This window comes from Passer domesticus, chromosome 9 (genome assembly GCF_036417665.1).
Source record: "Passer domesticus isolate bPasDom1 chromosome 9, bPasDom1.hap1, whole genome shotgun sequence".
In the NCBI taxonomy this organism is placed as follows: domain Eukaryota; kingdom Metazoa; phylum Chordata; class Aves; order Passeriformes; family Passeridae; genus Passer; species Passer domesticus.
The window spans coordinates 34,939,837-34,967,042 of record NC_087482.1 but is presented as its reverse complement, the minus strand read 5'-3'; the positions used below and the strand labels follow the sequence as shown (position 1 = coordinate 34,967,042).

The window sequence follows — 27,206 nt, the reverse complement described above, 5'->3', positions numbered from 1 at the left end:
CTTAGATAAACACCCGGTAAAATAATTGGGATCTTTCCTGGCGGGGGGAAGCAGGCAAGTTACTCAACAAAAAGAAATTATTATTCTCACTGCGTAGGAAATGAAGTGTTCTCCTTTTCATCACCAAGTGGGCTGTCACACAAAATCTCTCCCCGCCCTTCTGGAAGCAGCCCAATGCCATTTGCAGTGCTCTCTTGCCATCTTCACTCTCATAGGAAGCCAGAGACTGTTTTAGTTAGGACTCATGTATCTTCTCCATTTTCCCTTCCGACCTTTGTCTGCTTCTCCATCCCATCCCCGGCCTTCTTAAAAACAACCCTTCCAGCTGCCCTTCTATGGTTCTGTAGGGGAGCAAACACCATCTCCTTTCTGGAGGCAGCCGCGACATGACGGCGAGAAAAGTTTCCCCTCTCCCTCCTGCCAAGCTCCGCGTGTCACTCGGTACGCGCCGTGTCTGCCGCTGGGCAGGACTGCAGAGCGCCGGGCCTTGGGTCTTGGCCTCCATCGGATGAACAATTTCCCCTTGAAGGTTACTCACTTCCTGTTTTCCGTATTTAGACAATCTGGGCCTATTGGGAGCTTTGATTTTTTTGTAAACTTCAGCTGTTTTAAACGTTAAGTCGCGGGAGACTGAGGTAAGGGGAAGGAGGGGGAAAGGCCTGGAGACAAATTAGGGTTATTTAATCCCAGGGCCGTGTTCTCTCTGCAGTGTTCCAGTGACCATTAGAGCATGTGAGAGGAAGGTCAGGGGCTGACAGCATGGGAGATGGCGAGAGGGCTGCTTCACAGTGGGCCGGGGCTGGAGGCCCTGGTGTGCGTGGGGCTCTCCATGAGGCCGTGTGGCCAGCGCTCGGGATCGGCCGGGGATGCACTCCAGTGACTAATGTCTCCAATGTGTCATCTGTGCCACAAACAGCTGCGTGGAGGTGGTGAGAGCAGTGCGGCAGCTCCACAGCAGAGGCAGGGAGGAGCTTCTAGCCCAGAGAGTGCTGTGCCCTTTCCCTGTGCCTATCAGTACACGCCACATTCTGACATTTGTTAGAACTTGCCCTGAAGTTTGCTAGGCTGGAGCAAGCTAGCACTTGTGTGTAGCTGATAGGGCAGGTCATGTCTTCTTTATGCCTGCTTTGCAAGGGTAAACTGAGGCACAGAGCGCTGTAATTTTGCTTGTTATCAGAAAGTGAGTGTGTGAGGGAATGGGGTGAGTCCTGGCACCAGTCTGCCTCCAAAGATGTGATTTTTCATCAAGACCATATTTCCTGTGCTGCTGGGAGTAATGCTTGGAAAGAAGAAAATAGTGTGCAGTGCAGAGTGCCTGTGGGCTCAAAGGTTATGTGAACAAATTTGGTCTGTTCGTTTTTGTTCATCTAATTCTCATCTATCTATGATTTACTCTCAACATGGGGTGGTTTTACTTCCAAATTTACTTCTTTACAAAAAAGAAAATAAAAATAAAAGAAAATAATGGATGTGCTGAATTTAAAGCAGGAGATGGTAAAATAATCTGTATTTTACAGCAAAATCCAGTAGGGATTGCCTTGAGATCACCCTAGCAGTATAACCGGCCACCAGAATGCCAATGTGGTCAAGTGGGAGTGAACTAAAGAACCAGAGGCAAAAAATCACAACCAAATAGACAACAAAATGTCCCAGGTAAAGAAATCTGCCATATACTCTGCCTGACAGAGAACAGGCAGGAGCTGAATCAAGAGCCAGAGGAAACTAAAAGCATTGGGGACGACTTTGGTGAAGCAGGTGTCAGAAGAAACAAGGGTCCGTGTTCACACTCTGGTATTGATAGGCCCAACTCCAAATGATTTACACAGGCTCTTGACCCTCCTGAGCCAGAATCCCAGCTTTCCCCCAAATAGCTCCCTGCAGCCCAGAGTGCAGAACCACAGAGAGACGAGCATGCAGGATGCAGGCAAGTGGCTGTTTTATGCCTGGTGCTGCTGTATAGGCTGGGTTAACGTTATACTTCCCTGATTCAGGTTTTTATAGACCAAACAGTAGCAGTTCCCTCCCTCAGTGGTGTGCCAAAGCCTTTCCCTGAAGGAGGAGTTAATTCACTATTGTCTTTGTACCTTCTGGAAGTTTTCTCTGCTGTATCTCTCACCCTGCAACTGCATTTTGTTCAGATGTGCTTTCAGTGCTCAGAAATGCAACTTAGCTCTTACTGCAAATGCAGGGCAGTTCTGCAGTGTCTCCCATGAGTTTCCTTTGATGAGGGTACAAGGGTCCTAGACCTCCCAGCAGCCCCTTGGTGCAATGTGAGCCCTGGGTTTAGGACAAGCTCTGGATCTGGCAGGGACACATCACACTGAGCCACCAGGGCTGACTGCAAAGCTGGCACCACAGAGAATTGCACCCAAAGCTGTTGAAGCAAATGGTGTCTCTGAATTGGCACCAGCCAGCTGCCCTGGTGCTGAGGTTTGATCTGTTAGACCCGGAGCAGCCTGGTTTGCACTCATATCACCATGCTTAAAGAACAGTCACTCTCACTCAGAAATGTTTACTTGCAAGGACCAGATGGCCCAGGGAATTGGGCTAAACAAAGCATTTTACTTCTAGGTCATGCATTCTAATCCAGTCCAGGTTGGTGATAAATGAGCATACTCACCTGATAGCCACTTTTGGCTTCGTTTTTGGTTGTTTTTCAGGCTAATTTCCAAGGGGAGATGCCTCACCACAAAATGTCCCTCTCTGCCCTGCCACAGTTGGTCCTGATTTGACTGTCTCTGTGGAGAAGCCAAGGATCAAATGTTCCATGGCGCCAGACTGTTTTCTTTTGCAGCCTGCAGGTAAGGGGAAGTTGTCCTATTTCTGGCTGTGTCACGCCTGCTCTGCGGATGGGCAGGAGCTCAGTTTGTAAATCTGCTGCCCCAACCCCCTCCACCAAAGTGAAAAGAATTTTTTTTTAAATAGGAAAATGCTTAATTGCAGTTGACATATAGGCACTCTCTGCTATGAACTTTACATGCAATCACAGATAACAGCATCAAAATTAATGCCTGCTTCCCACTTGTCCTTCTATAAGCAATAAACGTTTGGCAAGTCAGTAAATAACAAAATTCTCATGTGGCCATCTACAGGTCACCAGGATACTTAAGAAGTTTGCGTTAATTATACCATGTTTGCCATCAAAGAGGGGATATTAACCCTTTCAAACTGTTGCAGGAAAGCAGTGGAACCATTTGAAAGTAAGTAAATAAAATCTTGTCACTAAAAGTGCAACCTTTGCAAAATAATAATAAAAAGAGGGATGTTTGAAGCAAAAACCTCAGTAGACATCATGGAAAATACAGTACCTTTTCAGCTTCCCTTTTATTTATTTTGTATTTTGACATCAAACACTCCCTGTAACCTAATCTTCTTGGCTTTTGATGTGGCCGTGGAGACATGACAATTAAGCACCGCTTAAAACAATAATCCCAACAACAGGAACCAAAGGCAAGTAATGTCAGGGTTCCCCCCTCACAAAAATCCTGTCCCCCAGTGTTTGGTGGCAGTGAAAGGACTATAAATCCCAATTTGTTGCCTTGATATCTGCTCTGTGCTTACACTTTACGTTGAACTTTACACACTTGCTCCGTTTCCATTCCCTGCTGTTTGTTTTTCTTCTGCTATGCGAAATGTCTGGAGACAAACACAATGCACACATTGCAGAGAGATGGTTTGATCTTTCGCAGATTAGTGCCACCTGACAAACATGGGATTATTTATTATCTGTGTTGCAGGAACTGCTGAAGCCCCTGCTCAGAGAAGCACGCTCCTCCGGGCGCTGGGGATGCACCACCCCTCCTGACAGCCTGATGGATTATGGCCCCAGTTCTGTCAGTGCATCCAACCAAACCAGCAAAGAGGCAGAGAGGCAGCCCCCAGGTAAGCCACCATCACAACCTGAATGGGATGTGTCCTGTGCAACCAAAGCAAACAGCTTGGTTATTCCAAATTTTAAAGAGATATTGCTAGTTCTCATTTCTCAAAGATGGAGGGAGAGAGGCTGATTTTAGTTATAATCCCATTTTAAACCTGTCTGAAAAAGAACACATTTCTTTTTAAATGAAGCTTGCACAGTGTGCTATAAACTGCCTCTTTTTTTTCCTTTTTTTTTTTAATGGGTGTTTGCACTAAGCCTTGCAGAACAAGTTAGAGAGATGATTAACTCGTCTGAAATGATGCAGGAAGGCCTTGTCCCAGTCGGGTGTTCTTCCTTCAGCACATGGAGAGCTGCTGCAGCTCCATGGTATTCACAAGCAGGGCTTGCAACCAGGGCTGGGCAGGAGGCTGCAGGGGGAAAGGCAAGAACTGCTCCAAAGGGCTGGAATTCTCACACACACACACACACACACACACACACACAGAGAAAAAGGAACCCAGGTCATTTTTCCCTCAATGAGTAAAGAGTTATCCCCAGGCTGGTTTCCACAGGGGGTCAAAGGAGGAAACCCAAAATTCACTAGCAGTTTTCTTGAAAATATTGTTGCAGCAGCAGCAGCAGCAATGCCCACCCCTACACACTTTGCAAGACTTTGCTTCACTTTGTAAGGCCCCAAGGGGTTCCTTGTGTGGGTCAAACTCCACTGTGTGATGAAAGCAGCTGCAGTTTTGGTGTCATGGAAGATCTGTTTGGTCAGCCCTTTTCTCCATCCTCACATGCCAGTCCATGTGCACGCCTCCCTGCACTCAGCCCTGTTCCCAGGGCAGCTCCAGGCTGGCCATCCCCCCTTGCTCCCTTCACCCTGCCACTGATAATGACAAATGGCAAGAAACAGGTTTCCAGGTGGAGAGAACTTTCCCTGGTCTCATACAGGTCCTGCCTTGAAATCCATTAGGCAGCTGGCCTCTTTTCTATGTTTACAATGCTTTTAAAATGTGTTTTTAATGTAAAAGTATTTCTCCAAACACTTTAATAAAACACACCAAAAAAAAAATTCAAGAGAAATCACAGTTCATCATCTCTTATGTGGCTGCTCCCTCAAAATTTAACCTAGTTTAGAAACTTAGGCACACTTAACTGCTTGACCTCATCACTCCAAAACAACACTGGAGAATGAGTTTTTGTACCTGTGCTTCCAATACTAAATCATTCTTTAACTACCTTCTTTTGTTCTACCCTGTTAGGGTTTCAAAATATCATAGTCTGCTCTGCATAAAGTATAAGCTAATAATTCTGCTGGCAACAATGATGATAATTTTTCCTCTCTCCCCATTAAAAGCAGCTTTTATGACGTGAAGCAGGGCACAGGTAGTTTCACAAAAAAGGTATTTATTATTCTTAGCAATATTCACCTTGAAGGAATATGAGGAAAGCATACACTTTTTACAGACAATATATAAACATGTTGTACATAATTAACAATAATTTAGTTCACTAATCCAAAAATAAGCAAAATAAAAATTAAAATAAAAACAGAAAATACTGAAGAATTTTTTATGCTGATACAAGTACAAAATAATTTAAATCTCAACTGCTGTTGTCTATGCTGCAGTGACTGACAATATATTGCACTTTGTCAACTGTATCAGTAATCCCTGTCTTTCACCCACACCCCTTCCCCTCTGCCCAAATCCTACAGAAATTTAAGTTGGGTACAAATAATGTACAACTGTACCATTGTAAAAGGTAAAAAGTAAAAAGGACCTAATTTTTTACCTCAGTAGATTAAAAATTCTTATGATTTCTCTCAACCAATTTAGTTTCCCATTTATTTCCACTTCTTTACAAAGTGCACCTATATGCCTACACAGACCAAAAAAAAAGAGGAAAGCAGGATTTTCATGGCTGCTTGGTTCTTAATTATAAAATACTACATTTTAGTAGGCTTAAAAATTACAGGCTTAAAAAAATTTACATACATCCTTTTTTTGTTTCATTCTGTTTTTTTTCTTTAAAGCAGGACTTTTGCAGTAAAGATACAATTTGGCTTGATCCAAAAAACAAAAAAAAAAAAAAGGAAAAAGAAAAACCCAACAACAAAATAGTTAAAATTTAAAAAAATAAAATAAAAAGCTTTTCACAGAGTTAAGCTTACGTGGTTTACATTATCAAACCCCTCTGTTCATTGGGGCATTTTCATCAGAAGTATACCTAAATATGTACACCTTATGTTATACTGGAGCTTGTGTTCACGAGAGGCATCAGATCATAACAATCAATAGAATACACTTCACATTGGCAATAGCTTTGTGTTCGGTCATTTACGTACAATATGGTTTCATAATGGGAGATTTAATTTTTTTTTTTTTTGTTCTTTTCTTGTTTTCATATAAAATCCGCTACGGAAAACAGACGTTCCCCTTAGAACGATGCTTTCCCTCAGCTGTCTCTGTGTCTGGGATTTGATGGATGTGTGAAGCTCAAACTGATTGTCTCTCTTTTCCCCCTCTCCAGTGATCTCAGCCTCATTTCTGCCCTTCCTCCCGGTGGGCTCCACCGGGGCTGGGTGCCTGAGACAGCAGGGCTGGCTGCATGTGCACGTGGTGCCCGCACTGCCCAAAGTTTACCCAAGCAGCTAATCTGCATTTTTAAGCGACAGCTGCCAACACAACAGAACAAAATGCTTCAACCTCCAAAGTCTGCGAGCAGGATGGGTTTCGTGCCCCATTATAGTTTTGGCTGTGTTAGAGCTTCTACAGGCATTTACCAAAATTGTGTTGCAGCTATCCACCCCTTGCTAGTGCAGGATTGCCTTCCCCAGAGTTTTCTTCCCAACAGTTTTTCTGACCTAGGTTGTCTGGTTTGAGGAACAATAGGGTAGTTGGGAGAGGGGCTCTTTTTAAAATAAATCTTTCATGTTAGGGAGAAGAATGAAGGAATTGTGTCAAAATAATCACCATCTTGGGTATATTAAAATCCCGAATTACGGCTACATTTTTGCTTTGTTCCTCGCCCTCGCAATCCTTTCCCCCTTCCTGGTAACTTTGGTATGGAAGATAGATGGAGCCAATCCAAGAGGGCTGTTGAGTACATTTCCCCTCTCCTTGTTTTGAAGGCAGCTTTTCTTACAGGGTAGCCATTGCAAATGACAGCACAAAACATGCAATCAGAGGGGTTGAGGCTTTTTGTGGAAAACAAAATAAATATGACTTTGTGTCTGATTTTAAAACTTATGGTTTAATAAAGATGCCCTTTTCTTTCTCTTGATTTTTTTTCTACTTTTCTTTTTTGGCTTTTTTTCTTCTTTTTTTTCCCCTATCCCAAACAAAGTCCGCAATAGAAATCCAGCATGCCTGGCTTCCAGTGAGCCAATTCCATCCTGGGAGGCTGCTTATATCTCTTTACAATATTCACAGTAATAACAAAGAGAGAAAGGAAAACCAGTTCCAAGCCTTCTCTTTCAGCTTCTGCCATCTTTTTCTTCCTGCTGGACCATTAAGTATCGAACAGGTGAGTTCTTTTTTCTTATACCTGAGGGGGCAAAGTGCATTACAGGCACCACTACACATTTCTGCAGAAGACCCATCATTTGCAAGTTTTAGTCCAGCATTAAAAGTTAACCACATGGGAGCAAAGGTCTCCTTTTGCCATCCCTACATTCTCCTCTTGGCAGAACATTGTCTTACTTGGTGTCATCTTAGGCAAAGTCCCATGTTCTTAATATCTGGATGGGTCTCTTGGTCATCAGGTTTTATCCCATGGCTGTAACCATGCTGGATGGGTGTGGGTGTCCAAATGAGATGCTGGAAGATGGGTGGATGGGGGTAGGTGTTGGTAGGATGTGTCCAGAGTGGCTGAAAGGGGGCAAATGCCCCATGGGTGCCATGTGACTGGCAAGGGCAGCAGCGCTGAAGGGAGACGACTTCTCCTGCATGCACTTGGACAGTTCCTCAAAACACTCAGAGCCTTTCTTGCTCTTCTTTGATTTGTTGGACATTTTCCTATTCCTGGTCTGAATTCCTTCCTTTTTCATGGTCAGAGGCCTGTTCACCTGCAAGAAATGAGAAAATCAGGCTCATGCAGACAAAATGACTTTATTGTGCAAAAATGAAAATATTTGGACAGCCCCCATGTGTTTTTCCTGGATGGAGACCTTTTTCTGGCCAAAAAAAATGGTGTTTCTCTCTGCAGAACTTGTTTATATTGATTTGTTTAATAAAACCACACACACAAAAAACCCCTAGACATGAAAAACAAATTGAACTGAATTTGGCAGCTGATGACTCTCTTTCCCGTAGGCTTACCCTCAGTCCTCATTAATTTCCTAATAGAAGATCAAACTAGGAGGCACACGCTGACCCAAATTCAGTCCTGAGACATGAACAATCTTGTACCAGTAACCTCTGTTACCTACAGTGTAAATAACCATCCAGCGTACCAAGTGTTCCTGCTTAGGATTAATTTCTTTTAAAAAAATTAAATAATACAACAAAGCCTTAGACACAATTTTTTTTTTACAAGTCAAAATGAAGATAGCCCATCAGGATTAATTTTTGCACAGAGCCCATTCCAAATGGCCTCTGTTTCTGGAGGGAAACAGCACACAAAACCCCCTTAGTTAAAACCAAGTGTGGCAGCTCTGTTTTGCCTGGTTTGCCCAAGCTAGAAGCCAAGCTAATACATTGTAATGTCACTGAACTTAGCATCACTATGCTGACAAAGAACGGCTGTCACTTCCCAGGGGAACCTTAGAGACGGGGAAGGAATAAAACAACAACCAAACCCCTGAAACCAATAAAAGCCCAGTGTACACCACGCAGTTAAGACATCAATCCACACTAGGCAAGCAGCGACACATGAGATGAGTAAATACTCACATTGTGCAATTTATAGTAGAGTCCACAGGCATTACAAACTGGGTCCCCGTTTGCATTACGTCGCCATAAGGTCGTGGTGGTTGTCTGACAGTTGGCACAACAAGTCCCCGCTCTCCTGGCCGCTGACTAACCAAAAGAAAAAGAAAATTAAAATGTATCACCAGGTGGGGGGAGATCATGAGAAAGGTCAAATTGGACTCAATATTTAGTTTGGGGAGAACTTGTTACTGAAGAGCATCAGGGCTGGAGGAAAGCTGCTGTCAGTTGTAAGTTTTATGGACTTTATGTTTTTCTTTAAATTTAAATATTTTCCTATGCAAACTTTCAAGCCCCATGGCACTCTGTGTGCAACGGAAGTAAGGAGAGAAACAATGAATCTTCGATTCCACAAACAAAAATTTTAGAGGGGGGGGAAATAATCTTGACTTTTTCAAATTTTCCCTTTTCACGATTCTAAAATGCATCATTAAAATGCGTTTGCCTTTTACTTTTTCTTTGATGATGAATTTAGTCTGTGATAAGGATGGGACTGGATTTTGAAAACATCTTTAAGAATGTGATTTTTACCCCTACTCTGGCCCTTGAAAGGTGGACACAAAAGAAAATGAACCACATTACTTAGCTGGGTGCAGTATTTATCAGAGCCATCACTGACAATTCAGTTTGCATTTACAAGTGAAAGGGAGAAAACAAAACCGGCTCCAACTTTCTTTAAATATTTAGCAAACCAAATTTCATGCCTTGCAGCAATGATTCCGCTGACCCCCGTCTGCCGCCTCTGTCCCTACTTAGTTCCTTGGCTGACAAGCCCTCAAACAACTGTCTTAAAATTAAACAAAACCGCCAAAAAATCCACCACCCTTTCATAAAACTATTGTTCTGCTGAAACCAAGGTGAGGGGAAAGAAGAAAGCCCAAACATTCACCCACCTCCCAAAACAAGAACAGGAAAAGTAGAGCTGCAGGCGCCCGTGATTCCTGGACGGGCCCTTGTCTAGCAGACCCCATAAAGCGTCCTTTGTGCATGGACAGTGACGTATAAACTGTTATGGACAGACTAACTGCACCCCGTATTTGGGGAAATTATTTTGTCTTAGGAGCCTTCAGCCCTGCCTCTAGAAGTGGTCAAAACACCAAGTCCATTTTGTGCTACTGAATTAATAACGAGGATTCGGTATTTTCTTAAATTGGAGTTTACTTCCCAAAGCGTATCAATCGCGGTCGTTCCCCGGGGCCTTGCTCCCTGGATATTTCTGCAATTAGCCATGGAGAGCCATGGGGTGAAGCCCAGCAAAGCTCACAGCAATGCACAGGGCAGAGGATTCCCAGAGAACTCGGTGCTTCCCTGCCCGCCAGCCCGCAGGGGAGCGGGCACCGCTGGAAGCACAGCTCGGCCGCTCACCAGAGAGGGGCACAGAGTTCTGTTCTCACTTGCTCCTGATTTATGCCATGGCCCCCTGTAACTGTCCCAAAGCTGATGGACAGTTCAGCAGCTTTAGGCAAGAATCAGGCCCTCGGAGACTCACATATTTCGGTGCCTTACTGGCCTGTGAGAACAGGCCAAAGGCAGAAAGAGGGGGTAACCCCCTACTGCAAATGCACTCATGCAACCCAAACACAATTAATGCCAGACGTCCAAATGCTGACATTATTAATACGATCACTTTGTTATTGCATGGCAGATGAACAAACTCCCAAAGATGGCCACCTCCTCTCCCCCGCAAACAAGCAAACTACAGTGGAAAAAGGGGCAATAAACAAAGTTGTAAATCAATTAAAACTAAACATTTAAACAGCTAAACACTAAAAGAAAACCTCTCTAGTGCCCCCCAAACCCTGCACAGTGAGCTAAGTATAACAGTCTCCCAACACACTGGAAGGTGGAGATCTATGTTTGCATATTTGAGATGGCTTACTGATACTCAAAACTCTGCTGCTTAACTCTATGGCCTGTCCCATTCAGTCTGGAAAGCACTTGAGCTTGAGAGACGATAATGTTACACTGTTGTCTTAACATTTTTCTATATGTCAGTCACTTTAGAAGGCAAGTCATTAAGAAGCTTACATAGCTGAAATTCTGACTCAGGGCAGAAATCTTCTATATCCCATCCCAGTGTTAGAACAGTAATGCCAATTTTCTGCTCTCTAAGCCTCATTGATATTTGCCCACGAATAGCTAGGAGACTTAGGCACCATAAATCACAAAGCTCCAAAAAATATATTTATTATTCTTAGCATTTTACGCATTATTTGTGGAGTAGAGTGTATTAGAAATTTCAAAACAGCAAGCATGACTGGCAAGGCTTGCCTATAGAAACTCTCTAAAGCTTTTAGAGTCAGGAAACAGATACACAAAGTTTCATTATCTTTAACGTACAGATATCCGGATAGGAAACTACTACCAGGAGCTTAGAAAGGACTTTTTTTTTTTTTTAATCAGTCAAATGAAAATACAAAGTATAGGTGACTCCATGGAAAAATAATAGGATTTTTTTTAACAGTAGGGGATTGTCTGGGGAGGGAACCAATATTAATATTGCCAGAGAATATAAGAGTGAAAATTACTTCATGGCTTTTATACAAATAATTTTTAAGCAGGGAGCAGTAGCTTTGACTCATCTGATTTGTTTTGCTTTTCTGGAGCTGGAACTTTTTTTTAGTACACGGTGGAGGACATTCATGCTCATAACCCTTTCGCTCCCAGTGTGCGCCCAAACCGTCCCAAGAGGCCGAGTAAATGAGGAATTAAATTAAAAGCTGTCGTCTGAGGACAAACGGGGAGGAGGACACACGATATCCCGCACGCATTGTGAGCGGCAGGGATGCCTGGGACAGGCGGGCTCGGGCTGGGGGCGGAGGGGCGATGTGCCCCGAGGCGCGGCAGTGACCTCGCCGTGACTGACCCCGTACAGTACAGCTCGGCTCCACGCAGGGGCTCAGCAGCCATGAGGCACGGCCGGCTCGTGCCTGTGTGTGGTCCCGCTGCCTGATTTATCCCCAAACCCGGGAGAAATAAAGACACCTACCAGCCTTCGCTTGGGCTTAATGAGAGGTCGGTTTTGGCCGTTCATTTTGTGGTAGAGCCCGCAGGCGTTGCACAGGTAATGCCCGGTGCCGTCTCTTCTCCAGAGAGGGGTGGCAGTGGCTCCACAGTTCACGCACTCTCTGCCTTCTAAATGGAAACACGAAGACAACAGATTCCTTTCTTTAAAAACAAATTCACAAAATCTTTTTGCGTTGCCCTTTAGGCATTTTTCAGGAGTCAAAACAGTGTGTTAATTCTGTTAATTAAGCACAACCAGGCAGCAGTGACATCTACAGTACAGGCAGCAAGGAGCTCGGTGTTTCAAGAACTCCCAGGCTCCAGTGAGTATTTTATGTCATGATCAGGAATAGGCAGCACTCTCTGCAAAGTGAGAAAGAGTGACACTCTTATTGTGTCAGATGGAAGTTATCGTTTCAGCAAGAACTCCCTCAGCCTTCACTGGGCACCGCTCCCCTCCCGGATCTATTGCACTCCGGGGGTGAAATCCTGTGTTCCCCTGCCCAGAAACACCCGTGCACACAAACACTCACACCTGCAAACACACAACACGTTAGAGAGAGAGTCAGAGGAAGACGTTTTCTAGAAATAAATCTAAGCAAAAAGACCTCCAATTCTGCGCTTTCTTTCTTGTTGCAAATGCTACAGGTTGAGAAAGTAGAGCCGAGCAGATTGGGAATGGATACAAAATACCAGAGTCTCAGTTATGATTTTTGTTCTAAAGGCAAAAAAACGCTGTTAATGCTGTTCTTTGAGAAAGTTCAGTTTCACTGGACATTACTGTAAAAAACAGCTTGAGTGCTTTTCTGTTTCTGTGATTTTTCAACAATCCAGTTTGGATTTGGTAGGGAGCAGTTTACCCTCATTATTAGTTTTAGTACAATGTGGTAAACATAGCATTGTAGAATGGCTGCATTAAATAAAACACAACATGTAACTCCAAGATATCTGTTTCTGCATCAGAAAGCTTCCTGCTGAAAGTTCATTTGCCTTGGATGGTTTGAGGGCAGGTCTGCTTAATATAGAAATCTCTCTTAATACCGTTTATGCAAATCCTAGAGTATTTAACTGGAAAGGAAATTCTTTTTGCTAATAACTGAAGCAGGCCACGTCGAGTTCAGCGGGGCTTGTGTCTGCCTTAATCTAGGGAGTGGGTAGCTTTTAAACACAGTCTAGAGAGAGAAATGAGGGGAGCTCTGCGGCACTGCATTTGTAGCTCTTGTCCCTCCTAGGGCAGGAAGCTGCAGGAGTCGTCCTGTCGTGATCTTAGTTTTCCTACAAAAACACTGAGTGGTCACGAACTTTCCCCAGTTCCTTACACTGGGAGCTCCCTTACAGAGGGAAAAAAAAAAAAAAAAAAAGCAACTGTAAAACAAAAGAAAAAAGGTCCTTGTTTTCCCCATCTAAAAATCAGCAGCAGCTATAGGACAAAAAATTTTAAAAAGCTACTCAGGATCCTTTCTGTCTTTAGAGACCTGGATCTTGAGCCAGAATCCAGACTTCGGAGGTTTGGGCTACCCATTGCCTGTACCTTCTCTTCTGTGCACTACAAATGCATACACATAGTAGCAACTGCCTGGAAATAACGGCAGAGAAAGAATGTATTTTCCCCTTCCGAGGAATTATTTGAAACAGTACTGATGAGCTTGTAAAATAGCTGGTATTTTTGTTGCAAAACTCATAAGAGATCACATTTCTAAATTATTGTCTACTTAAATAAAAACATGTAGTGTATTCATAAGCAAATACGTTCAATGGAACACATATGCAAATGCCTATAGGGCCATTTATTTTTAAAGAACTGTCTAAATTAAGCCCCAGTATATTGCAGTTTATTTCCTTCCACTGGTGAGGACATTAAACCAAGAAAGTCAGTAGAATTACATAAATTGTCATAATTTGTGTCTAGCTGTACAACTACTGTGATTTCAAAGTGGGGTCAAAACTTTGTTCATCGCCTAATTTACGGATTTAGGACTCCACTTTTAGAATAAATGCAAGGAAGGGTGAACACGGGAAAGGTCTGCAGGCAGTTGTTTGGAAGCAGAGATATGTCTGATTCAGAGGAAAAAAAAAAAAGCGAGGGGAGTCTTTTCTAGTTAAAGTTAGGCTGGAGTAAGTTAGCAGTGACTGGACACCTTAGTCTTTTGCACTGGTATGTAAACTACATTTGAACTTTTGCTCTTGTAAAACGCGAAGGGAAAAAGGCCTTTTGCGATCTGAAAGAGACAGGCCAGGGAAGTTTCGCTTTCATCTTGCACTGGGGCTTTGGGTGGTGTTAATGGAGAGACGTGGAAATTACGGAGGGACAAATACCTATCCCTGGAAAGTCCCCATGTGTCATCCATGGGCCTTGGCCTGACTTGAGGGAGCAGGGTCGAGCCTGAGCCCCTCGGGAGCCTGAGGCCTGCTTTTCTCCGATGGAAAGGGTTCGGGTTTCTCTCTCCATATAAATCCCTCTTTGTACAAGGCGGTCTGCTGGCTCAGGCTGCCCTGGTCCCCCATCCGAGCGCCCTGTGCCCAGTGCCGGGGGCATCGGCACCCACAGGAGCCCAGTCCAAGCTCCATCTCCTACTTTCAAAAACCCAGAAAAGCAGAACCAAGCAGTCACCTGTCCCTCTGTCCCGAAGAGGGCCAACACAAGCACCCAGCCTCGCAGCAGCCCGCATGCTCACCCCGAGACCGGCGCAGCACCCGCACAAAGCCCCGGGAGCGCGGCCCTTCCAGGCGGGACGGCCGCGGGGAGCGACACTTACCCGAGCAGGACCGGGCCTTGCTCCGCGGCTTGGGGGTGAAGCTGGACGCGGGGCCCCCCAGAAAGCTGCCCGGGTGGAAGAGGCTGCTGCTGTAGTCGTGGGCTGCCGGCACGTAGGAGGGGTAGGTGGGGATGGGGTGGTGGGTGGAGGGCTGGGCCCCCATGCTGGTGAGGCTGCTTCGGAGCGGGCTGGCGCTCTCCATCTTCATCCCCTCCGACAGCGACACTTGGTACTTGATGCTGTCTTTGTCCTCCTGCCGAGCCCCGGCGGAGGAAGAAGGGGAGGCGGCGCTGGTGGAGTTGGGGTCTGGGGACACTTCCTTGGGAGGGGTCGGGGGGAAGCCGAAGAGGTGGGAGCCGGAGTGCGAGGCCGGGGTGAGCGAAGACACGGAGGCGGTGCTGGAGGTGCTGCTGCCCGGGTACACCGAGATGGCCCCAGGCGCTCCTGCCGCCGAGGGGTGCAGGGGTGTCTTGGTGAAGGGGCTGACGGTCCAGGGGTTGTGGTGATGGGCAGACAGTGCCGCCTTGCTGCTGTCCAGCCAAGGGATCCCGGGGCTGTGGATAAGATGAGGCCGGCACATTTGACTCCCGGTCAGGCGGGCTGTAGAAACACAAGAGCGTTTGGGGTCAGCGTGGGGCGGCTTAGCCCGGAGCGGCTGGGGAGGACCGCAGCTCCCCGGGGCTGGGCAGCTCCTCGGTCTGCGGGCAGCCGGAGGAAGGGCAGCCACGGGAGAGGCTTCACAACCCAGGGAAGAGCAGCCAGGCTGGTGCAGCAGCCCCTTCCCCCTATCCCATCTGAGGGACATGCCGGCCAGCCCGGCCAGAAGGAGCAAGGGGAGCAGGAGGGGCAAGCCTTTTCCTCACACCCCCGTCCTAGGAAAACGCAGCAAACCCCTTTCTGCTCTATCTTTCTGAGCTGCCGTAATGCTCTCTCTTCGGCTCCTAAGAACACCCCCAAATAAAATCCATCGCCGGTTTGAATCGGTTTGTATTTTGCATCCGGGAAGTAGCCGTGTCTGAGAAGTTTTAGCCCGTGCGCACACTGTTTCCCCTTCCTCTCTCACCTCCCCCCTTTCTTTCCCTCCCCTCCGCTAGCCCTTGGTTATCCCTAGGGTTAAAATCCACCCGTGCCTGCCTGTCTATCCTGTTTTCGATCTCCTCTATCCCGGCTCCGACGCACCGAAGTTTCACCGAGTGAAGCTCCTCACCCCGCGCAGGACAGGAGACCCGCGGGGCCCGGAGCGCTGCCGAGCCGCGGGGAAGGGGCCGGGGTGCTGATTTACCGTGCGCCTGGCTGTAGGAGACCCTGGCCCGGGCATGGGCGGAATTGGCGTAGTAAGGGTTGCCCTGGGAGTCCAGGTGGTTGAAGAAGACGTCGACTTCATCCGGAGGTAGGAGCTGCGCTGGTTCCATGTAGTTGTGAGCCAGCCCGGGGTGGTGGCTGTCGGGATGCTGCCCGTTGAGCACGGCGTGGTGGGCCATCCAGCGAGGCTGATCCGTGGCCACCTCCATGGCCTTGGGCCTCCCCTCTCACCCACCCCCGGGCCAGGAGCGAGCGGCGCTCGGTGGGGGCGGGGAGCGCTGCTCGGGGGGTCGCTTTTGACGCTGCCTGGTGGGTTTTAAGATATTGGGGTGGCTTTTCTTAGAAAGAAAACCGCCGGGTGACTGAAGCGCGCCCTCTGAGGCGTGGGAGAGGACCCCAGAAGTCAGCGTGTCCCTCTGTCAACAGGCGGGGAGCGGAGGCAGGTCCGGGGAAGCGCCAGGGCAGCACCTGTAGGGAGAGACAGGAGGGTTCAGCAGCTCGGCAGCCGTGGGTGCGCTGCTCGCCGGGCCGGCTCCCGGCCGGCTTCTTTTCCCAGAGGTACATGGAAGGGGAGGGGGAAGCAGAGCCCCTCCTCCCTTCCAAAAATATCCTGTCCCCAAAACTCCTTGCCTTGCTCTCTCCCTGCTCATTGCTCCACAAAATAAACAGAGATGCATTTCAAATTCTTTAACTAAAAACAAAAAGGAGAAAAAGAAGGGGGAAAAAAAGGAAAAAAGGGAAAAAAGGAAATAGTTTCGTTCTCCCCCCCCCCCCCCCGCCTCGCTAGAAACGTCAATAGGAGTTTTTCCAGCTGGCTTCAAAAGCGGGGTTAAAAAGGAAGAACGGCAGAACTAATATAGCGTAGTTCTAGCAAGAACTCCAACTGACACAAAAGGAAAAGAAGGGGGAGAAATAGGGAGGGGGTAGAGAAGAAGAGTGGAGAGAAGGGTGTTTAGAGAAGGCAGCGAGTGCGCCCTGGCAGCGGCGGCGACCCCCCCGCGCCCCACACTTACCCGGCGCGGGCGGCTGGGTGGCGATGAATGCCGGCGTGGAGGATGCGAGCGCGGCAGAGAGGGGGAGAACGGAGGGGGAACGAAAAAAAGCGAAGAGGGAGAGGAGGGGGGAAAGGCAGAGCGAGCGCGGGAAGAGCAGAGGAGGCTGGATGGAGAGTGTTACTCAGATGGCAAAGCCGCTGCTCTGGCCGACTCGGTCCCATCCCCGCGCATCCTATATGAGCGCTGGCGCCAGCTGGCCGCGGCGCCGCAGACGGGCCGGGGTGCGCAGGGCCGGCGGCCGGGCCAGCCAATCCCGCCGCCCCACACCGCCCCCAACCGCACCCCCGGCCCCAAACGGAGCCGGCCCGGGGGGGGGGGAGCGCGGCAGACCCCCCTCCTCCGCCCCTCTCCCCCTGCTCGCAGCATCTCGCCCGGCTGCGCCGTGGGGGCTTTCCCCGCCCGGGCGCTGCACGCCCCTGCGGGGCGGGGACGGCAAATGAGGGGGTCCCGCCGGGGAGTGCGGGATGCGGAGCGGGAGAGGGGGGCCGAGCGAAGGTGGAGTGCGGGAAGGGCTCGGCCTGGGGCCGGCTCGGCCGGGTGCTGCCCCGCCGCTGAGCCGGGACTGTCAGCGCCGCCGCCGGGATGCCCGGGGCTGGAAATCGGCACCGGGGAGATAAATATGCTAAAATCCCTTAAATCAGGCACAGCAGCGCGCAGCCGGGAGCGGGACAAACCTCACCCGATCACATTAGTTTGAAATAACTGTCTGGATCGGGGAAAAAATAATTACAAAATAAATAATTGCGAGGCTCCGCGCCGACCCCGGAGACCGACGGGACGAGCAGGGCCCGGGCAGCGGGGCCGCGCCGAGCCGGCTGCAGGGCAGAGACGGACCCTGCCCGCTCCCCGGCCCGAGCACGGAGCCGGGCTGGGGCTGGCTGACAGCCCTGGGCCCGGGGACCCGAGCCGAGCCGAGCCGAGCCGGGCCAGGCACAAGGACCCTGGGACGGAGCACAGCTTTCCCGGTGGGGCTGTAACATCTCTAATACTTTTTTTTCCCCCCAATTTTTTCCCCCCAATCTCACACTTTTCTCTTAAAATAATTAATAGCAAAAACCAAACATCACAGTTTCAATATTAGCAATTACTCGTGTGCTTTGGGGCGGGGAGCGGAGGTGCATCCCGAATCAACAGGCGCTTTCTGCGGAGTTTGTGCTGCAGTTCAGCGGCAGCAGCCGGGGCGCCGGCCTGGCTTCGCCACCCGCCAAGGTGCGGATAAACCGGTCCGCCTTTGGGGCGGAAAATAATAATAATAATGGGAAAGGCACAAACAACTCCCCGGAGCGCGGCCGGGCGCTGCTGCCTGTCCCGTTCCCTAGGCGCTCCTGTCCGGTTCTTCAGCCGCTGCTTTCGGGGAAAAAGGGAAACGCTGATGGCAATCCTTCAGCCCTCCTAGCTGGGCGCGGGGCGAGGACACCGTTCCTGCCCGGGATCGGGGCGGGAGCAGCCGCTCCGGGGCTCGCGGGGCAGCGGCCGCGGCTCCAGCCCGACGGCGCGGCCGGGACGTGCGGGGCTTGCGCCGGGCCCCACCGGGGGCTGCGGGCGGCCCCGGGGATGCTGCTGCCGCCGCTGCTGCCGCTGCTGCCCCCGGGGCCGCCCCCGCCCCGGGCGGGCAGCGCTGGGGGTTGGGAGCTGGAGCCGGCCTCCCCCGGCCCGACCGCCCCAGTCACTACGACGCCGGGGCTCTGACGTCACCCGTCACTGCCAAATTCGCCAGGAAATGAACTTTTAAAAAAAATAATAACAATAATAATAATAATGATGGCAATAATAATAATAATACTGCTTTTCCTCGCTGCGGAGCACGCCTGGTCGGAGCGACGTGGGGGTCCCTCTCTTACTTATTCTCCCCCCACACTCCTCGTTGTCTCCCTGTAACCTTCCCCCAAGGGACCCTGAACGCAGCCCCCGGGGGAACCCACATCGGGGGCCATACTGGGGGACCTGAAGGTTGGCACAGGGGGAGGCGATTACGCTCCCCCCCTCCCCCTCCGCCTCCTCCGCCCCAAGCCCGGGTGTCCCGCTCCTCCCGGCCCCTGACCTCGGGGCTGCGCGGTGGCGCCGGGACCGCGGCGCCCCTGGCCCCCTCCTGCCGCCGCGGGGGGGTGGCAGGCGGCGGGGCCGGGCAGCAGCTCCGCGGAAGGGGCGGCGGAGCCGGGTGCTCCCGGGACGGGCGGGTTGGCCCGGGCAGGCCGGGGACAGGCGCGGGGCCGGGCTTGGTGCGAGAGGGGCCGGGGTTCGGGAGGGCAAATGCGCCCCGCGCTGCGGAGCGTGCCCGGGAGCCTCAGCCCGGTGGTGATCGGGAGGAAAGGGAAACAAAGCAAAAAATTAAAAAAAAATAAATATATATATATATATATATATATATATATAAAAGGGAAAGTTAAAAGGCAGAGAGAAAACCAAGCGGGCTTTCCAAGAATCCGGCTTCTCCCTCCGAAGCGATTTTCATTCTACATGCACCAAAATCACCCAAGTATCACCCGAGAGTGGATTTTTTAATGTTTTGAAAGAAAGGTGACTATAAAACCAACGCGGGCCTTTGCAGGTAGATCCCCTCGGCGCCTCTTTGTACCCAGCGCCGGAGGCGGCCGGGGCCGGGCGCGCCGTGCCCGTGGAGCCCCGGCCGCTGGAGCAGGGCGGCGGCCACCGGGATCACCGGGGCCCCGCCGGCTCCCGCTCCCGCCCGCCAGCGAAATCCACCTCCTCGCTACACGCTTATTAATTAATTTGGATGTTTTAATTACTGCCCTGCTGCCATCAGCACGGGGACGAGGGGGTTTTTTGTTTTTTTTTTTTTTTTTTTTGGGTGGGGGGAATGGGGTGGGCTGTTTGTTTTAGGCAGGTGATAAAATCGCAGTTAACGAGCTGATAATTCGTTCGTGTTTGTTTTAAAAGACAAATTGTAAAGATTAATCAGGCGGCTTGATTTATGGCGAGGCAGACCCCGGCGCTGCCCGGCCAGGGCTCCCTGAAGCCCCCGTCTCGGGTTACCCGAGGCCCGGCAGGCGAAGGAAAACAAAAGGGGCGAGCGGGTGGCGGCGGCGGCTCCGGCTCCTCGGGACCGGCTGTCCCGGCGCCCGCCCCTCCTCCGGCCCGGGGGTCCGGCCACCAGCTCCCCGCCGCCGGGTGCGCTCCTCCGGCGGCCGGCGCCTCTCCTCGCACCCACCTCTCGCCTCCTGCAGCCCCTCCCCTTAAAACCCTTTGTAAAATAAATGACCCCTCCAGCAGGGATGAAAGATTTCTGCTGAGAGCCCGGCTGAGCTGGGAGATTTCCTAACCGGCCGGCTCGCAGTATGTTGGTTTATTTTGTTTTATTTTATCATTTTATCCAATTTTTTTTTGTTTTGTTTTAAATTCCCGACGTGTCCCGTCCCCGCTGCCTGGCTCTGGCGAACCGGCTGCCGGCTCTGCTCTCGGCCGCTCAACGCCCCGGCGGCACGGCGGAGGTTTTTAATTGAATTAATGCACCCACCGGGAGCGGCAGCGAACTGCGCTGGCTGCTGGAGGCGAGCGGCTTAGCTCCGCTCCGCAGCCCGCCGCTCACACGGCTGGTTAAGCAGCTCTGCCCTCAATTTTCTGCCAAAGCTTCCCCGGAGAGGGTCCGGCCGGGCCCCGCTCCTTCACCCCGCGCCTGCCAAGCCCTTTTTACCTTCTTTCCCCCGCTTCTTCCCCCGGGCACTACGGGCTCCGTTTTATTACCTTTATTTTTATTATTATTATTGCTGTTGCAATTTATTTTTCTCTTTTAATAAGGGAGCTTTCCCAGATCTGGGAGCACAACTGGTTATTTTGATTTGATTGACAAGTGATGTCATATCATTAAGGGAGGGGGAGACGACAACATGCTTTAGCAACAGTTAGCGGTGCCATGTGATAGAGTTGACACCTATTCTTGGGCAGGGGAGAAGGCAGAAAACAAATAAGCCGGCGCCGCACACGGACCATTTATTTACATGTCCGGAGAGGGGATTCTTCCTCTTTTTTTCCCCCCTTTCATTCTGGGTATTTGGATCTGGGAAAAAATGTACCTGAGGAGAACCCGCAGACCCCAGGGCACGTTCCTGCAGACGCGCCTTCCTGGGGTGCCCCGGGGCCACACTCTGTCCCCATGAACGGAGAGCGGGGGCCGAGACCTCCCGAGCAGCGCTGCCCGCAGCCTCCCCGAGGTGCAACCCGCAGACGGCAGCAGGGAGGGCAGGAAAACTCCGTGAAAAGAAAGGAGAAGAGGGAGAGCAGTGCTCAGCGCTCGGCAGCGCACGGGGCCGCGGCGCTGCCGGAGCCGGCGGGCGCTGTGAGAGCCCCGGGCGGGCTGGGCAGGGGGCTGCTCCCGGCGGGGAGGGGGCTGCCAGGCTCTGCTGTGGGCGACCCGCCCCTGCTCCCCCGCAGGCTGCGGCTCCCACCCGGCCGCAGGTGGGAGCCCCGGCCCGCCGGTCCCTGCGAGCACCCCCCGCACCCGTATCGGGGATATTGCCTTGGATTTTTTGGGGGGAGAGAAAGTTTTTGCTTTCTGCCTTAAAAAAAAAAAAATCGCGGTGTTTTCGGCCCTCCGGTCTTGTCTCCGCTTTGCTTTTCTTCTCCCCCGCTTCCCCCGTCCTGCGTTACTAGCTAGCATTAATGGCTCCTGATGGGGTTGTAAAGTGACACAGTTACCTCGTAACCACAAGACCCTGACTTAAACTGCATTAAGAAAAAACAAAAAGAAAAACAAAAATTAGAAAAAAAAAACCGCTAGAGATACGACTAGGGGAATAAATCACGGGAAAATTCTTTTTTTTTTTCTTGCTTTTGTAAATAAGCTATCCTCCATCCCGCGGAGGATTTCTGCGGGGTTTGTACCCCACCGTGGGAACCTCGGTCCCAGTCTCGCTCCTGCCTTCACCTGCGCTTTGTCCGCAATTTGCCGGGTGCCCGCAGCCCCCCGGCTCGCTAGGCTGCAAAAGAAAGGGGAGGAAAAGCCCCAAGCAGACCCTAGCCTGCCCACAAAACCGCCTTTTGTGTAAGTTCCCGAAGAGAAATGCGTGCGTGGGGAAAGGGGAGGTTACACACGCGCAGCTTTGTCCAGAAAAAGGTATAATTTTCTTTTTCAGGAGCTGCCAGGAAAGATTTCGTTTTCGGGATCTCTCTTTAATTTGATATATATATGTGTATATATATTTTTTTTTCTTTCAAGGTTATTTCGGAAGGAGCTGTTGCAGGAGGGAGGAACGAGGCCGACCCCGCAGGTTTGATTTGTTTCTCCTCACGCGAAACTTTGGTGGGGAGAGACCGACCCGGCACGGAGAACGGGACTCGACTCCCGCCCGCGGCCGCCTGCCCCGAGCCGCGGGGCTGAGCCAGGCCGGAGCTCAGACTTCCGAGGAAAAAATATTTGCGTTTAATAAAGATGCTCCGTGCGCGGGGGAAGAACAATCCCCGCCGCCGAAACTCGCACTCCCTTAGTGAAATCGCTTTTCTTATTGAAATCGCATCAAAACCAGGCACGCTGGACGCTTCTCCTTTTTTGATATTTTTTTTTCTTGCCTTCCAGCCTGAGCACCCCAAAGCAAAAGGAGGATAAAGAGGGGAACTTTGCACATACAAAAACAGAAGAAAAAAAAAAGGCGATGGGGTGAAAGAGTCGGCGGAGAGGAGCGGCCGTGGCCCGATGTGCCTGGGTAATTTTAAATCATGCAAAGCCCCGTAAAGCTGCCGCACGGGACTGGGACGGGAGGACTCCCCGGCAGGCAGGTGCAGAGAGAGCGGGGCCGGGCCCTGCCGGCTTTCGGGGCAGAACAAACCCTCGCATCTTTTTTTTTTTCTTCTCTTTTTTTTTTTTTTTTTTAATGCCCAAATCTGCCAACAAAGGGAGAGACGAGATAGGATGTAGCTGCGGGGAGGGGACGCAGGGCTCTCTGCACACCCTGTCTCCGGGAAATCTCTGCCTGGCCGCCCTGGGTGAAATGCAACTTTCCAAGATGGAGATTTAAATAATCACCCTAGTGACAATGGGAAAAAAAAAAAATCCAAACAAGCAAGCAGGGCCCGGCGGCCCGCTGCCCGCGGGGCGCGGAGCGGGGAGAGCCCCGCGGCCGGGCAGAGCCGGGCAGCCCCGCGGTGCCCCCGGGCATTCGGGCGCTGCTCCGCGCTCCGCCCGGCCGCCTCAGCCCGCGAGGTCCGGCCGTGCCGGGGACATCTTTTCGTTCTTTACGAACCCTGCCAGACTTGTCCCTGGGGAAAACCGCCCCGAGAGAAGCGCTCCCGCAACGGGACCCGCGCCTCGCTGCCGGCAGGGCCGCGCAAAGCCGCGCAAAGCCGCGCTGCCGCGGCCCCTTACCTTGCCTCTCCCGGCTGTCCTCGCTTTCCTTTCAGTTCTCCGCACGGTGCAGGGGAAGCTCCGGTTGTGCCGCTGGCGGGGCCGGGAGGGCTGGGAGGGCTCGGAGGCCGGAGCTGCCCGCGCCGGGAGCGGCGGCGGTGCCGCGGGCGGAGGGTGCGCGCAGCCCGGCCGAGGGGCTGCCGCCTGCGCTGCCTCAAACTGGCAGCAGCTCCGAGCTGAGCCCTTTTTTTTTTTTTTTTTTTTCCTCCGTTCCCTCCTTCCCCCCTTCCCTTCCTCCCTCCTCCCTCCCTCTCCTTTCCTCTCTCCCTTCTTTCCCTCCCCTTCTCTCTCTCACTCTCCTGCATTCGCGGATGGCACAGCGAGCCGCTGTGTATTTATGTACATAATACGGCAGCTCGTCCCCTCCACTTCATTTGCATCATTACAATATCTGTACAAGCACATCACATTGTCTGTTGCTTGCACCTTTTGTTACGGTTGCTGTCACAGTCTACGCGACTTGACTTTCATATTTTAAATGAATTGATATTATACCAACAACACGCACTCACATCCCAGGCGCAGGGAAACTGGGCTCCGGGCTCGGCGCCGCAGCCCCAGCCTCTCCCGAGCCTCTCGTTTCTTCCTCTGAACCCAGGGAAGGTGGGCTGGGGGGAAGACGCTTCGTCGGATCAATTATTCCTATAAATTACTCCTAGTCGTATTAATTTTCTTTCCCTCTCTAGTGAAGGAAATGCTTTGGGACTCTTGGATTTTTTTACATAGACCAGCCTGGTTTTTGCATAACCTCATGCTTCTTCTCACACCTTTCCCTTCCAAATTCAGCCTTTCGGGCTATGCACCTGCACGTAAGTGAGGCAGCAAGAGAAGCTGGAAGAGGCACAAGCAGATATTACACGCCGAGTCGTTGTTATAGCTAGGAAACAGACGGTAAAATACAGATTTCGTCGAGCGCTAAGAAACCCAGCCAGAACGAATATTTTGGAAAATGTTTGCGCTCCCCAGCCCTGGCTCGGCAGCCCTCACCTGCCGGGTGTTTCCCTGCCGGTGCGTGTGTGCGCGGGGCTGGGCTCCCCTCGCCCGCTCCTGCCCGGCTGGCGGGCGCGGGGGTCGCGGAGAGGCGGCTCGGGGGGCGCGGCGCCATCCTCCAGAGGGGGGGACAGGCGGGACCCCCGCCCGAGGCTGCAGGAAAACCGTATTAATACAGAAACAAAGGCCGGACCGTCCGGTGGGGGCCCTGCGGGTGGTGGGGTAACGAAATATGGTTCGGGAAGGGAAGGAGAAAAGTTTCGCGGGAGAGGAATTATCATCATAATGGAGGTAAAAATGTGAGCAGGGAAAAGAGGGGGGGGGATCCTATTCTGCTGGCATTTTCTGTCTGTCTTTGTGATATGGTTCGGGGGAAAAAGGGTCCTTGATATGCGGCAGATAATTCTTATCAGCCCCACGCAGCCCATTTCCAAAGTAAGTGTTTTAATTACTCCTCCTGTATTACCCTTCATCCTCTGAGAGAAGATACATCACCAGATTTATGCAGGGGAAAAATACAAAAGAATGTGGTATTAAAATACATACATACATATATCCCCTCTTTTTTCCCTTGTGCCCAGGAAGAGGGAGCCGCTGTCGGCAGCCGCGTCCTGGGATCGCCCGGCACGGAACGACTCCAAAACGAGGAACTGTCGCTCAGGCGGAAAAACTACGGGAAAAGTGGGGTTTGAAGGCTGCAGATTTTTCCCCAAGCGGGGTCAGGCGGGGGTGTGCGAGCCGGGGGCTCAGGGGGCCGAGAGCGGAGCAGCGCCCACCCGAGCCGTCCCGGGACAGCCGGGGTCACCCCCCACGTGCCACCAGAGACACGGGGGGTCCGTCGGGCAGGGAGTCACGATTTTCTCCTCATGCCCGCTGGAAGAGAAGGATGTTTTTCTTTCCCGTTAAGCTTTCGTACTAAAGATGTCATCTGAAAGTCTGAGAGGAAGGGGGGACCGTGCTCTGCTCTTTTTCACGGTAACAACCATATCATATTGAAAAATATGATGGACAGTGGGGAAAGATTTCCTCCCCCATTAAAAAAAAAAAAAGAAAAAGAAAAAAAAGAAAATAACCCCAACCTTTTCAATATTGATTCAAAAAAAAAAAAAAAAGGAGAAAATTTTAAAAGAGAAGAAGCAGCACCAGCAGCAAGGAGAATATAGGCTCAGCAGCTCTCCAGGTTAGCTTCCTTATTATTACTATCCAGGGGTAATTTTTCATCTCTGCTAGCTAATCTTTGTTCCTTGTGAAGATAATGAATAGCCCAATCCTTATCTCCTGGGCTCCTGGAGGCTGCTGTAGAATGGGGTTGAACAGGGTTGAAAATTGGTTCCAAAGTGCTGCTGAATAAATGGTGTTCCTTATCTCTCGCTTCCAGATTATCGGAACCCTTTCAAAACTCACACAACAAATACAGCCACCGCATCTAATGCATCATTTACCAGAGCAGATCTCCGCGTTTGATCGGCAGATAGGCAAAATCTATGTATTCCTTGCTTTACTTAGTATGCATGGATGCGGGGCTGCTGTGCACCGGGGCTGCCCCCAGCCGGGCCCGGGACACCCCCGAGGCTCTTGGCACACGCGGGTCTTCCCTGCGGATTCCGTGCGGTGACAAAGTGTCCCCTGGCCATCCCCGACCCAGGGCAGCAGGGTGGGACAGCAGCTCACTGCGCAGGGTGCTGCCACACAGCCTGCTTGGAAATTTGGGTTTGCTCTGCTGAGGCACCGGTGGATTTGCAGGGATGGGAGAAGAGTTGTGAACATCAACCCGGGCACCTCAGGCACCTGCTGGAACTCACTGCTGCACCCAGAGCCTCCTTCTCCTGCATCCCGGGGCAGGCAGTGCCTCAGGAGTGATGAAGAGTGTGGCAGCACCTCTGTCCCCATGCAGAAAGCCACGTCCAGGCTCAGCTGTGTCCCAGTCCTGCCCTCAGCTGGGTCAGTCTAGTGAAAACTCCCAGGGCTCCCCCAGCTTGTTACCCCCAAACCCTGCCCAGGGAGCCCTGGCAGTCCTTAGGTCCTCCACGGGCTGGGCTGGGCGATCCCTCCAGCTCCCAGCCACAGGCACAACAGGGCACCTGAGACAGCCCAAATTTGGGAAGAAATTGGTGATTCTGAGGGACAAAAATAAACCTCACAGAAAGGGAGTTATTTGCTCCTAGAGTTAGTGTGAAGTCTGTCCCTTCCAGCTCAGGACAGTATCAGATTTTTCTTCCTTTCTTTCTCCCTTCCTCTGTTTTTCAATTTCTCTCTTTATTTCTTGTTTCTTAGTCTGTCTTTTTTTTTTTTTTTTTTTTCTTTTTTTTTTTCCTCCCAAAACCTATCTACATAACAGTAAATGCCTCCCAGTCTGGGTGTGCAGCCCCCAGCTCCAGGACAGGAGATCCCCCAACCCAGAGGCAGGGACAGATGTCCCTTTGGCTCACCCAACCCTTCTTTCCTCTGGCAGTACCTGAGCTTGTGCCCAGGAACCAGACAAGGAAACATTTTATTCTGCAGCACATGACATTGCCAGCACTGCCCTGGAGCCCCGGGCCAGGGGGACAGCAAGATTCTGCCTTGGGGACAGGACACCCACAGTCTCCTGGTCCCCTCTGCCTGTCCAGCAAAGCTCATCTGGCCCCTGCCTGGAAAGAGAGAGAAACTTTCACGGGATGTTGCAGGCAAGCAGCAGCCCCTGCCCGCGCTTGAAAGTTTTGCAAATGTTCAACTTGTACTAATTTTGTATGGCTGCATTCACAGTTGTTCTCTGTAAAAAATGGACCTGTGTTAGTTTATTAATAACCTAAACATTACGCATTAAAGACCTATGAGTGACACAAGATGACAAAAAGCTGTATTTTTCCAATATACACAAGCACACATTTAATAACCTTCTATTGCATCTCAGCTAGGCCTTCTCTCTGATGGTTCCCATGGCAACTGAGATAAAAAAGCAGCCATTTT

General features: G+C 50.8%; 1 protein-coding gene and 2 long non-coding RNA genes across 6 annotated transcripts; 2 read left to right on the top strand and 1 right to left on the bottom strand.

The window, feature by feature from the left end:
• The first annotated feature begins 343 nt into the window (after nucleotides 1-343).
• Nucleotides 344-5,972, top strand: LOC135308000 (uncharacterized). 3 transcript variants are annotated; one of them, XR_010368567.1, is made up of 4 exons: nucleotides 344-635; nucleotides 2,661-2,801; nucleotides 3,093-3,200; nucleotides 3,738-5,972. It is a non-coding gene; the product is annotated as an uncharacterized LOC135308000 (long non-coding RNA). The 3 variants fall into 3 exon arrangements; XR_010368568.1 differs by having other exon boundaries at nucleotides 3,690-5,972; XR_010368566.1 differs by lacking the exon at nucleotides 3,093-3,200 and having other exon boundaries at nucleotides 347-635.
• Nucleotides 5,253-17,165, bottom strand: GATA2 (GATA binding protein 2). Its single transcript, XM_064432696.1, has 6 exons — nucleotides 16,871-17,165; nucleotides 15,838-16,325; nucleotides 14,556-15,155; nucleotides 11,783-11,928; nucleotides 8,758-8,883; nucleotides 5,253-7,931 (listed from the first exon to the last, which is right to left on the bottom strand). The coding sequence occupies exons 2-6, from the start codon at nucleotides 16,064-16,066 to the stop codon at nucleotides 7,632-7,634; spliced, it is 1,401 nt and encodes a 466-aa protein (XP_064288766.1). The 5' UTR covers nucleotides 16,067-16,325; nucleotides 16,871-17,165; the 3' UTR covers nucleotides 5,253-7,631.
• Nucleotides 15,851-26,558, top strand: LOC135308002 (uncharacterized). Of its 2 annotated transcripts, XR_010368571.1 has the most exons (4): nucleotides 15,851-15,945; nucleotides 22,086-22,137; nucleotides 22,443-22,569; nucleotides 24,839-26,558. It is a non-coding gene; the product is annotated as an uncharacterized LOC135308002 (long non-coding RNA). The 2 variants fall into 2 exon arrangements; XR_010368570.1 differs by lacking the exon at nucleotides 24,839-26,558 and having other exon boundaries at nucleotides 22,443-22,636.
• The last annotated feature ends 648 nt before the right edge of the window (nucleotides 26,559-27,206 follow it).

Coding starts and splice junctions, on each gene's coding strand:
- GATA2 (XM_064432696.1), bottom strand. CDS start 16,066: ATGGAGGTGGCCACGGATCAGCCTCGCTGGATGGCCCACCACGCCGTG. Junction 11,929..14,555: donor CAAGGCCCGGTCCTGCTCGG/GTAAGTGTCGCT, acceptor GTTTCCATTTAG/AAGGCAGAGAGTGCGTGAAC. Junction 8,884..11,782: donor TTAAGCCCAAGCGAAGGCTG/GTAGGTGTCTTT, acceptor TCTTTTGGTTAG/TCAGCGGCCAGGAGAGCGGG.